A 13,928-nucleotide genomic window follows, 5' to 3' on the forward strand; every position below is an offset into this window, starting at 1 on the left:
AAAAACGCACATTTTATGGTACTGATATAATATTAAATAATTGGACCGGTTTCGTTCGTCTCAGAGGAAATTTCAACGTTAAAATTTTCGGTATTATTTTAATTAATATTACAATGCATTTCCACTATGAATTGACAGTTAACACCATAAAAAAGTATTTTAGTGTCACATTGTAAGCCAAATTGTTAGGTGCACCTGCCTACTTTACTACTTTATATTAAATGCATTTTTTTTGACAAAATGACGTACATAATAAATCATCTACTGAGGATTGGAGCATATCTACGAAACCTACTCTCAAATAGTGATGGTTTTAGGTACATATATCTCTGAGACACTGACATGTTTGTAGTCTCCATTGCAATGTCGTTAAATTAAGAGATGTCGTTACTTTCGCCACTGCTTTCAAAAGTTGTAAAGGTAGTAAATTCCTTAATTTGCCGCCCTTTATAATTTTCCGCCCCTAAGTAATGCATAGCCTGCCTGCTCCCACATGATATCACTGATGTTCACCGTGCATATACAGTAACGTATGGATCGAAAGGGTGAGCACTCAGGAAACAGGATGAGAGAAGGATTAATATCTTTGACATGGGAATCATGAGAAGAATCTTTGGAACCTGTTAAAAGAATGGCGATAAGGAGATGTAGGTACACACTAATGTGTGCAAAAATATCACGTGTAGACATTGATATACTACTAGATGAGGAGTTCCCATACAAGGGTCATTTTAAAAATGTACCACAAAAGAAGATATTACGAATATCGTCAATATAATATTTCGTTGTAGGTATAATGCGTTAAGACCGTTAACATGGATTCCCGAATTTCACCCGTATTGCCCTGGCTGTAAAACTAAATTTGCGTTCTTGGAATAGTGACCCTAAGGGTGTCTGCAACCCAAAGCTTGCAAGCTACCAAAAATTCATGTCTGAGCGGACAGAGCAAGTCGTCATGCGCTGACTATTAGTTAGAGTAAGATGCAAGCTAGATTGGGCTTACTCATAATTATTGCCAGGTCGTTTTCGAGACAAATATTAAGTTAGCTTATATCGAGTTAAGTCCGCTGATATTAAAATAGTAAGTTTTAACACTGGCCGAGTTGCTGAAAATCGGGCGTCATCTTAAGAAGCATATGATTCATCCAGTAGTATATCAATGCGTCTAGATGAAAATGCAGACACTGAGCTGATGCCGTATGGCCCGTATGCATAGAATGCCGAAAGAGTTACTAGGAATGCAAAATGTACATATACCATGAGGGCAAAAGAAGGCCTGGGTTACCTGGCTGGCTGAAAGTGGGGGAAATGATAATCGGCCAAAATAAACTGGACACGTGGATGCTGAATCTTCCACGATGAAAAAAGTATTTAATACCCACCAAGAGTTCTAGTGCCAAAACGGATAAATGTTTGGAGCTGCTCAAATATTCCGGGAGGCAAAACTCACGTTGCAAATAACTGTAGATATATTTCTAATTGAAATTTTGATTAAAACTTTTTTGTTGGCACTACTTAGATTCATAGAAAATGTAATCGTTTGGACTTATCTTTAGCAAATTTTGCGCGGGAAACCGGTCGCAAATGGCCGCCGTCAATCAAGATGGCGGTCAGAAACCGTTAATGAGGCTGGGAGGAAGTGACACTGCAACTGCCATCTCGAGTTCATCACAGGATGTTCAACTTCAGGGCAAGCCGTGTATTTGTAGGAGAAACCCTACTGTCATTATTGCATAACAATCCTGTAAGTCCAGTTTACTATCATTGCGATAGTGCCTCTAGGTAAATTGACAGATATGCGAGGGGTTGATTTAATTACTTAAGTAATTTTCTCATCTGGAGTGGCAAGTTGTCAGTATATTCTGACACATTGATGGAGAGTGATATAGCTACATACAACCAAAGAAGTACACTTTAATCAGAGTAATAAATTGAAATGAAATACTTCCAGCACGTCATCGTCATATTTTTACTGTTGCCTTCATTTAATTTTACTATTTTTTTATATTAAATTATAAAACACATTGGCCGAAATCCAATGAATGTGTTTTGATCTGTAAGTACCAAAAGAATACCATATTCTAATGGATTCAAGCTCTGTACTATTCCATTTAAGTGGAATATTTTATTATATTATTATATTATATTTTATTTAAATGGAATAGTACAGAAAATTTAAATTCAAATTCCATCAAGTACCTTCGGTCGAAAGTATTAATATTATGAATACTATATTTTTAAACCGTATCACCATTATCGGTCGATTCTATACACAAGGCGGCTATCGGAGGTTATCTATGGTAGTTTATCATATTTATGTATTGAGGCGGTTAATTGTTACAATAAGTTAACCGTCTAAGCTGTCAAAAGTGCTATGTTTTAACAGCCCCTATCTTGGCTGTGTTAACTTTTAGAGCAAGATATACAGTTTTGACGATAGCCGCATTGTGTATAGAATAGCAATAGAGTCATGATATAGGTAGGTACATGATACACAATTCCATACAATCTAAACATAAAAGTGGTGACTTTTTCCAGAAACATAGAATTATAAATGTCATTCTGCTACAGACGCGCTTAGGAGAAAAAAACAATAGCATTGTCCGCGATGGCCGCTGCGTCGTGGGTCCCAGGTTCGAATCCTGGGTCTGGCAAGTACACATATTGTTTTTCAATTTGTGTATGAGTCAGAGTATAAACTTAATGGGTCGAGCAAGTGGCTGACATCTATTTCTCGTAAAAAAAAAACTGTCAATACAAACCTCCACTCTGTGGTGGCCCATATGATCCTATTAGGATCGGACATGGTCGAAAAAAAGATACAAACTAATGCAGTTTGAAACAATGGTCTTTATTACAATACAGGTAGAGTTCATTTTTCACTTCTTTTTCACTTTCATCTCTATTTATCTGCGTATTATAAAATAATTACATTATATCAGACGATTCTAAACGAGGCAGACTAAAATGTTTGCGGCTTTAATATGGCATTGTTTCTATTAATTGTATTCATTTAAATAACCAAAAATAGTGTAATTGAGGTACCTACATATAATTCGACTGTAGAAAGGATAAAGGACGTAACCCTCAGTTTTTTCAAAATAAGTTCTATTGGATAATATCGGTATACACGACTAAATACACGTTGTGTTCAAAGGGTGTAAACTACAAACGCCTATTTATTATCTAAATTAAGCTGACAATTAAAAAAATGTAGGTAGTGAAACGGGAAAAACGACTTAACCATCATATTGGTTGGGTTTTCTTTAATTAATATCAGATTAGGAATATGAAAACCAAATTATTAATTATCATGCACTTCAAGGTTATGGCCATTTTGTTTTTTAACTTCGACCGAAAACCATAACAGAAACATTTGTGTGCCTCCTGTACAATTTAATTTGTGTGGATTACGACCTTTTTCCTTTCTAAATTCCATATGTAGTAGGTACTTAATTTGTTTTTTAGAGGGAGCGCCAATTGGTGCTGAGAATAGGTCCCTTCGAATTGTGAAATCCGCCCTTGTTTTAGAGAGTAAAATTTAAATGAACCGATTGCATATTATATTTGTAAGAAACGATGAAACATTTAAGCCTTAGGTTGATCTACAAATATCGTTATAATGCGGTGCATGTAATGTATCGACTTTTCCAAGAAATGCGACATAGATTCAATCTCGTCAATGTAGATCACGATTACAATGATGACTAAATAGCGATAAAAGTCACACGGCTGATGTCTTTTTGCCGCGCGACATTGCAACGTCGATTTCCACCGTCCGGAAAACAATAATAAATAAATAATTCCCACCGCGACTTAAAGCTTATGCTGTGCGCTAATTAAAAAACAATAAAAAAGACAGGGACATTGTATTAATGAACACACCGCGCGCCGGCTCGAGGCAATAAGCACCGCGCCAGTCAGCTGGCGGAAATGCAGCCATTTTTTTTGCAGAGCGGCGGCAAAATGTCAAGTTCGCGGGAAATGCAATATTCCAGTCATGCAATACAAAATACAATACCCATACAAGAAGACATCTATTATTGTAATGTCGATTTTTTTCTACACTAAAACGGTATTGCGACTGTATCATAGCTCGATTCGATATACAGAAAAAGGATTTAAAACACATTTTAATTTTCTAGCACAATCGATTTTTTTTAATTAAACTGAATTACCTATTCAAAAATCTCGCTTACACATACTTTAATGGTACAAGCAACCATAAAATAATGTATAATAAAAAAACTACCGCACATTTTTTACAGGTTTCAAAGTTTGTCTATGATCCTTTAAGTATTTTTAAGTACACACTTATTGATTATTTAAAAACACTTAAGTAAAGTGTTAATTATCATAAGTATTAAATTACGCACTACATAATTTTTCGAATGGTTATTCAATTGTATGTATATTTTATAAATAACTAGCTGAAGTACCCGGCTTCGCACGGGGTCGCTTCGTGGTTATATTTATCTTAGATATTTGAAAAATAATAAGAGGTAATTATTTCTTTAATATTAAAATATCTGTGTAATACAATATGGCAATATGAAAATAATTATAATAGGAGTAAAGGTCAAACATAAGAACACTAAATTAATATCGAATCCAAAATATGAAAACGTTATTAATGTTATAAATATGTAGTAAAAAAAAATCAAAATTGGATGGAACAAACAAACAACAAACTCTGTATGTTATATAATAATAATTTAGAAACCGCACACAACTGACAAAAGTTTCATCGCAATCGGATGAATGGTATAGGAACGCATACGAATAGTATAAGAAGATGATTTTATAATTCAGAAACCTTCGTGGGCATGCGCATGACAACTCACCAAAGTTTCATTGCAATCGGTTTAATGGTATAGGAACGCGTACGAATAGAAGAAGAAGAAGATGGTTGTACTAATTCAAAAACCTTTGCGGGCTTGCGCACAACAACTGGTCAAAATTTCATCACAATCGGATGAATGGCATAAGAACGCATACAAATAGAAGAAGAAAAAGATGATTGTAGTAATTCAGAAACCTTTGCGGGCAAGGGCACAACAACTCACCAAAGTTTCATTGCAATCGGATGAATGGTATAGGAACGCATACGAATAGAAGAAGAAGAAGATGGTTGTACTAATTCAGAACTCTTCGCGGGCGTGCTCACAACTGTCACACTGAAGAAGAAGAAGAATAAGAAGAAGAAGAAGAAGATGGTTGTACTATTTCAGAAACCTTTGCGGGTGTTAACACAACAACTGACGAAGGTTTCATCGCAATCGGATGAATGGTATAGGAACCATACGAATAGAAAAATATAGAATAGAAGAAGAAGAAGAAGATGATGATTTTTCTAATTTAGAAACCTTCATGGGTGTGCATACAACCACTTACCAAAATTTCATTGCAATCGGATGAATGGTATAGGAACCATACGATTAAAAGAAAATAGAATGAAGAAGAAGAAGAAGATAATGATTTTTCTAATTCAGAAACCTTCATGGGTGTGCATACAACCACTTACCAAAATTTCATCGCAATCGGATGAATGGTATAGGAACGCATACGGGGCAGACACACAGATAGACAGACATACAGACATTCATTTTTATATATTAGTATAGCCTATACTCTTTGCGCAAGTGCAAGCAATAATTTTACAAAGTTTTATCGCAATCGGATGAACGGTATGGCTGCGCATTCAATACGAACAAACAAACACACAAATATTAATTTTTATATATTAGATTACAAGATAAAAGAACTTTTTATATACCACTTTTTTAAATTTTCTGTTGAACCATATAAACTTGACAATTCTATGTATTAATAAATATTTTTTTTGTACTTGATAGAAATACTGAATAAATATTATAGAATACTGAACTGTCATTTTGACATTTCATATTGATTTCCATAGTAACGCACTATATATTAATAATTTAGTTGCTAGGACCCCCTTAGCAACCAATAATAGTGAGTAGTAAATATTACTTTTAACGATTTTTTTCCGAAACATACAAAACAGAATTAACTTAAAATGAATTCAATTCTGCTTAAAGATGGCCAAAAGTATTAAAATAATGCATTGTCGTCGTGTTCTGATATATTCTAAAAATTTCAAATGTTCAGAAAGTTAGCTAAAAATCTTCAATCGTCCAATACAAATCTTGGACAAACAGGAAAAAATGTGTACTGGACACACAAGAAAAAATTTGTACCGGACAAACAAGAATACGAGCTAATAAAAACGTGGTAAAATAAGCGTGTTTCTTTTTAAGAATTGTTCTTTATATATATTTAGCTCAGACGATCAAATTAATTGGTCCACGAGACGGAGCGATACCTAATTTTGGGGATTTCATGAACCGGAAAGGCGCTCCGATGCGTTCCGGTCCATTTCGAGCCCTGCAATTACGTCATTGTACTCTGCCGCTGGATGCCTTATATGCGAGCATGCACGATTTGAAAAAAGACAATGATATAATATAAATGCCATAAATAATATTCAATCGGTAGAATCGCATTTGCTTGTCGAACCTCAATGTACCGACTAAGAGGTTATACGGGTGACATGACGTCGCTGTAGGATTGGTTTGTCGAATAGACCAAATGTCAAATGTTTAGGAGATGAAAAACAAATTTCATTATCCTATATTTAAATACATGGAAAAATTTAAATTGTTGTTTTCATTACAAAGTAATTTAAAGAAAAGGAAGGATGGTCCATTTAGATACAAAAAATGATTCTGCATTAAAAGGTCGATTTTGACAACAACGGATATTCGACAAACCAATCCTATAGCGACGATGAGTAGACTAACATAATTTCATTCGGTGTACCTACGTTCAGAAATGTAAGACGTCCTATTATTCTTTATCATCTTCTATAGACTTACATACCTAGATTGTTAAACATGAAGTAATATCATAATGTATATGCTATAAAAACAATATTTATTTCGTTTAAGTCATAATAATATGTAATCCGATTATACTAATTACTCGTTAACTAGATTACAATTATTCGTATTTACAAACAAGTGCCTAATAAATAATATTAATGCGTAAATGGGTAACTACGTAGGTAGATATATTATTATTACATTTAACTACCTGATCGTTTGTAGGCGGTGTTTTAAAATGTTCGTTAGCAGATAGGTATTCGGGCACAATATAATTATAATTTGCAATTGAATTCTAAACAATCGGAAATTAGAATGAAACATAATTTTCAGATTTTCTGGTCGGTTGTGTCATCTCAAACAATCGACGGATTGATGCACAAGATGTGTGACCGAGACGATACCGTTCAAAATGGCCGTCATCCTGGCTAAACGATTTCCGGTACACAGGCGTATCGCCGCCCGCTCCATTGTCTATGCTTACGAATAATGTGGATGCCAAATTACCATAAGCAAAAGACGTCTTCCTTTGACGTTGTTTTCTCACGTTTTTTTTTAGCGGCGGCAGGTTTTCCCAAGCGGGATTTTTCTGTACCAAACGTATCGGAAATTGGTATATCTTCGTTTTAATGTTATTCGATATGATTAGTGAAACGATTCGTTTGGTGATTCCGGTTGTGTTTCCGGAGTTTTAATTTGATGGTTGTTTTTTATGTCCGATTTTTTAGTGAAGGCGCTTGGCAATAATCTATTCTGGCAGGAAATTGTGTGACTTGGTAAAAAAATAATAAGTATAAGATATACATATAAATAAATAATACAATTTCAATCACAATCATATTATATCCTTATCGGTTTATTCAAAATAGGTTAGATAGGCAACCATAATTAATTACAGAACATTAAGGCTATACCTCAGTTGAGGCATGGTCTAAAAAGATCGTGGCTAGGCGATGCGCGGATTGTGAAAATGACGCGTGCCGAACGAAATATATTTTTTCATATAAATCCAACATGCGTCCATTTAATGTTCTGTTTATTGTTTTATTAGTAACAATAATAATATATTCATTGACATGTTTTCTTTTTCAAGTAAATGGGTAACGTTTTTTAGTCATCTTTACACGATTTAAGAATTAATACCCCCGTCGCCATCACGAAACTAATTGACGTGTTCACAGCTCGACGTTCGCTCTCCAATTGCCAGCAAGTCCAAAATTTCGACGCGGTTATAGTTGAAAGTTATTTGCCATTTCACTGAAGTACCGTCTTAAAGTTAACAGTGTTTCCTGATTGTAACCGATGTTTCAAAATGCGATAATATGTACCTACACGTTTTTAATTACCCTACGGCACTGGTGAGCATACCCAAATGTTATTTCCATAGATACGACCACAAAACAAATTAATAACATTTAAAATACAAAAGCTACACCAAAACTTAGAAAACACATTGGTTTACAACTATGTATGTAAATGACGGCCTGGCCCGAAACCGCAATACTCACATACAAAGCCCTCCTGAATATTCTCAAATATTACGAATATGGAATGCGGGTTTCATTTACGTGACAAACTTTAGTGCATACAGTGCCGACTATATTCCGGCCGTGGCACTGAATAGTCACAATAAATGAAGATTTTCGTAAAATTTCGTTCAAATTATTGTCATTTATTTCAATATAATATTATAAAAATCATTATTTTCTACAAACACTTTACCATGTAGAATTCGAAGTATGAGAAAATTAAATAACTAGCACTACCATAGAATTTTGCAGTTTCGTGTCACGGCTTGCACCTTGACCATGGCCTCCACAAGGGGGGGCTGACAGATCTTTGGCCTGGGGCGCTATTTTACTTCAAAAAATATAAAATTTAAAAATATGTGGTTATGCGATACGAATTCTATTTAGTGTGTATCAATACACGATAACTCCGTCATTCAAGTAGAAGTAGATGGTTTCAAAAATACAAAAATCTCTAAAATAGGTAGGGGGGCCCATTTCAGGATAAGGGGTCCATGGCCTTGACACATGACCTATGTATTTCCATTAGGTTTTTCGACACATTTTTCTTAGATGCATTACTATTTGGGGGGAGGGGGTGCGAGCCAAGTTATAATATATAAGAAATATCCATCCGAAAGAGACTTCAGGCTTCAAAGCTGTAATCCAAAAACCGACGAAACCTGACAATCCCTGTTACCTCATCCACGGGTTGGGTCACAATAGCGCTTATTGGCTTGCTGATGCCACTTTGTGTAGGAAACGAAACAATGGGCAATAATAATCGTCGGATTCCCATGGAAGTTGCCGCGGCTGGTCGATGACTCCGCACCACCATTGTCTGCCGAAGGAACACCGTTGTTGCGTCACACGATGTGAGACAGTCGTTTCGCCAGTGGCAGCTCCAGAATTTGACACCAAAATATTTGTTTTGTACTTATCTACCTATTAACTGAGATATGAAGCGCCTTGTTTCAAAAGCCCCTAAAACGGTTTTTGAAATTTTTTGAATTATATATGCATTTAGATGTATATTATTGTTACCTATATGATGGCTAAAGATTGAAGTTTAATAAACGTCAAAGACCGTCAATACGTATGATCAAAAATTAGGGTAAATTTCAAAAACTGCTAAAATGGTTGGGTGTGCTTTTCAAATACCCCTAAAATGGAAAGCCAAAATACTCCTTAGAATTTAACAAATTAAAAAATAAATACATAAAGTTTACAGATTTAATAGATATGATTTTTTCTTATTTTTCTCAAAACTACCTAAAATAGTTTTTCTCTTTTTTCTCAGAACTACCTAAAAGCGTTTTGGGGGCTTTTGAAACTAGGCGCTTCATATTACATATTATTATAGTATTCTCGTTGAAACAATTCAAATTTCGCATGTTTCGTTTTGCAACAGGACCATAAATGCTAGTTATCAAACGTTTTATCTTCCACAGCATCGTATATGCCTGTATAAAGATGGCGCCCTAAAAAGTATATGTATTACAGGGATGGATAAACCCACTTTGTGGTTGGTTAGTTTTTAAAATTCAATCAAACCCTGCTTAAACCAAACCATAATAGTTTAGGTATGCTATGGGCGACTCGACAAAAGTAGTACACACCTTTTTTAATACTGTACAATATACTGTAATATTATTACAGATGGTGTTCGCTAGTTATTTAAAATTCATTAAGCCCTGTCTAAGCTAAGCCATGATCGATAAAATATCACAAATATAAAATATAAATATAAAATAATAAAACATCATAAAGTATATCTCGTTTAATGTCATAATTTTAGATATTTTATAGATAAGCGAATATTTTTTTTACTATTATATACATACTATAATACATACTATATGCTTGGATTTAGGTTTAAAAATAATTACAAGATAAAAAGAACTTTTTATATACAACGTTTTTAAATTTTAAATTATATCTTATTATAAACTTGACTTGACTAGCTTAAACGATCAAAAAAAATTGTACTTGATAGAAATAATACTGAAATGTCATTTTGACACTTCATATTGATTTCCATAGCAATGCACGTATTTAATAATTTAGTTGCTAGGACCCCAGACCCCTAGCAACCAATAATAGTGGATTGGATTACGGATTTCTTCCGAAATAACTTTTCATACAAAACAAAATGAATTTAATTCTACTTAATGGCTAAAAATGTATTAAAAGAATGCATTGGCATCGTGTTCTGATATATTCTAAAAGTTTAAAATGTCTAGCTAGTCGGGAAGTTAGTTAAAAATCGATTGCAAGATTTGTACTGGATAAACAACCACCGGACAAATAAGAATACGACCTAATAAAAACGTTGTAATAACACAGGAATCTATCGTTGTCTATCTAAAGATCTTAATCTCTATAAAGCTTTCATGGTTGAGAATATAATTTACCCCCTTGGCTATGTCAGTGGCATACCACTGCCAAAATGAGACAAGTATGTAGATAGTTATCGCGGATCCAAATGCCGATTTTATTTCCCATAAGATGTCTTCAAATTCCCACACTGTTTTGAAAATCCTTCTCGAACTACAACAATATCCCACTGATTGATTGAATTTGCGATTTTTTACGGCGTGTTCATCTTGTTTGATATCACGGCATGACATCATCTTCCAATACGCCGCTGCAAGCGATGAAAGTTTTATTCAATAAAATCTTTAAATCAATTTTGTATTTTGATTTATGATTGTTCGCAACTTGCGTGCAACTCTTTCCTACAGTTGTTTATTACCACACCTTTCTACTAAGTTTAACTTAAGTATTTAATTAGTGACTATAAACAGTTTTCAGAAACACGCGAAATAAAAAAAAATACCTGTAATTACGATTCAACAAACTAGACAGACCCGTGCCTGACTTATTTTTTTTTTGTAGGTTTAATAATAAGCCTTGTCACAAGATTATAACGTGCAAAACAAAATGAGAATAAACTAGTGGGTACGTACCTCATGTTTATTTTTTTGTAGTTTAACCGAAGAAAAGAAACAACAGGCAGAGGTTAATGAATTAAAAAAAAATGAACCAACAATATGTGTAATATGTATTCTTAATCCAATGAAAACGAATGAATGAAAAAGTGTTCACAATTTTGTCGTATTGCCCAAAATATACCAAAACTATTATGGTTTGGTTAAACAGGGTTTTATTCATTTTTAAAAACTAACCAACACCGTCTTTAAGTGATTGTAGCTTAATTTAATAAAAACAAATACGTTTGACTAACAAAGTCTAATGTGCGCTATTTATGGCGGATCTTAACAGCCTACCTCCACCCTTCGCTACTTGTTTGTAATTTATTTTACAATTTTTATTGCATTCGTCAGTTTAATATTATAATACAGAGATACAAAATAGGCAGGAATGTGTTTAACAAATTTGCACACAATTTGACACCAAAAATCTACCATAAACACAACACTGCATAGGAACGTCACTGATCATAAAACTAGGACATAGATAATATTTTAATATCTGTCATGTAGTAGAGTAGAGTAGATGATCATCAGAGAAATTCGGCAGCACAAGTTTTAGAACCATGGCGATCGCAAATCGCAATCTTTACTAGTGAGGGAAAAATCTAAATATTTTCTGTATTCAAAAACGTAGTGGTGTGATACCTACTATAAATTTATTGGCAAAAAAATAAAAATATTTTTCATTTGTTTTCAGTAAGGACAGCGTAATGCCGATGATTCCACTGGGCTTGAAGGAGACAAAGGAAGTAGATTTTCGCGAACCTTTCACAGACTTCATCTTGGAGCACTATAGTGAAGATGCAGGAGTCTACCAGGATGCGATCTCCGATTTCATGGATATGAGACAGGTAAGGTTATGTCAGAATAGTTTCTTAATTAATTATTATACTGAGATTATTGGTTTATGAAATCTTCCTATTCAGAATTGAATTTGCCTTTCAAGAAATGCAGTACAAGTGAAAAGGAGCCTATACCAATTAAAACAGAAATTTAGACGAACCTGTTCTGAATGATTTATTTTACTTTATCAGTTTAGTGACCGGCATGTGCATTTATTGATTTATTTGCCATTCACATTAGTGTCAACTTTCTTCGTTAAAAGTCAAACACTAAAAAAAGATGTCAAAAGCATTTTCTATTGATTGGTGAAAACTCACTAAGTGTATGCATAAACTCACTATTGTTACTTATTTGTTTTGAGTGAGTGTTAAACTAGCTTCTACAACAAAAATCAACGAAGTCATAAATTGCGTGCTGTAGGATTTTGCGTGAAATTCCGGATTTTTTTATGCTTAACACTTTCACGCATAAAATTATTCGTCGGTTCTGTAAATTATAAAGACCTGTACGCTCTCACAGAATGATAATTTTTACTTACTTACTTACAGAGGTGTCTCTATATTATGTTCATAAAGTAAATTTTTTGTGTACCTACCTTAATATCATATAGGCTTCTAATTATTTGGTAAGTATATATATATATGCAAAAACAGCAAGTATTTTAATAAAAAAATAGCAAGTATTTAATTAAAATGGTGGCAATTATTTAATATTAACAGCAAGTAAAAAATGTTTATTGGTAAGTATAAAAATAATCTTTATGGACGTATTTAAATAAGCATAGGGATTTTTTTATTAATATGATTTCTGTAATATTTGTAGTAGATTACCTATATTTTTGATCAATTATTAATTTAATCTTGAGGTCATTCGCATATCTTGTGTGAAATGTCTATCTAGCTCTTTTTTCTGCACCTGTGCGACTTCTTAGTTGATCTTCTTTTAATAATAATGTAATCATAAATAATTTGTTCTTACCGATATTCATGAATGCATAGACGAATATACTTTATGTGGTTATTGGTTTTATCTATTGGCCCATGTCATTTAAATAATGATTATTTATTTTTACTACTGATTTTTGAATATTATTTCTTGCTGTACCAATATTTTACATTCAACATTAAAACTGGCGGACTTATAGGTACCGATACTTTGAAATAAATACTTACCATTCATTTCAAATTCTGACAGTTAATATTTAAAAACTTTTCAGAATTGTCTATTAATACTTGCTTCAAAAATGCACGCCTATCATATACACCAATAGTATCAAAAATAAATATAAATATATATAAATCTTTGAATAGTAATACAATAATAATTGATCCATTTACGAACAATACCTAATTCACAAAATACCTATCTCGTTTTCCGTCTATACGAAGACTGGAGACCAGACCATGAGATTAAGATCAGAATCTCTTCTGCAATCGAGACATAGCTATAGGGCAGCGGTGGCGAACCTATGGCACGCGCGGTATTTTTGCTAGCACCCGAAAGAATCTTAGATGAAATCAATTTTATAAAATAAATTTGCATTTTTTACAAGAGGGTATTGGCTACTCTTCATCAAATCATCACACTTGCAAAATTGTGTTTGAATCAGCCGGACCGTCGTCACTGTAATAATATGAAAAAGCATTTGCGTTAAATGGTTTGTAACCAGTAAAAGT

At 33.5% G+C, this 13,928-nt stretch overlaps 1 protein-coding gene across 3 annotated transcripts in view; it reads left to right on the top strand.

Moving 5' to 3' along the window:
• The window catches only part of Rhp (GTP-Rho-binding protein rhophilin), a 270,103-nt gene that overhangs the window by 239,171 nt on the left and 17,004 nt on the right, over positions 1–13,928 (top strand). For all 3 annotated transcript variants that reach the window (XM_085961190.1, XM_085961191.1, XM_085961192.1), the window contains exon 5: positions 12,107–12,260. In XM_085961190.1, the coding sequence (XP_085817316.1) occupies positions 12,107–12,260 (154 nt within the window). The remainder of the gene's footprint in view (positions 1–12,106; positions 12,261–13,928) is intronic.

Source organism: Rhyacophila brunnea, unplaced genomic scaffold, assembly GCF_057557595.1.
Source record: "Rhyacophila brunnea isolate RB1 unplaced genomic scaffold, BYU_Rbru_1.0 scaffold_12, whole genome shotgun sequence".
Classification (NCBI taxonomy): Eukaryota; Metazoa; Arthropoda; class Insecta; order Trichoptera; family Rhyacophilidae; genus Rhyacophila; species Rhyacophila brunnea.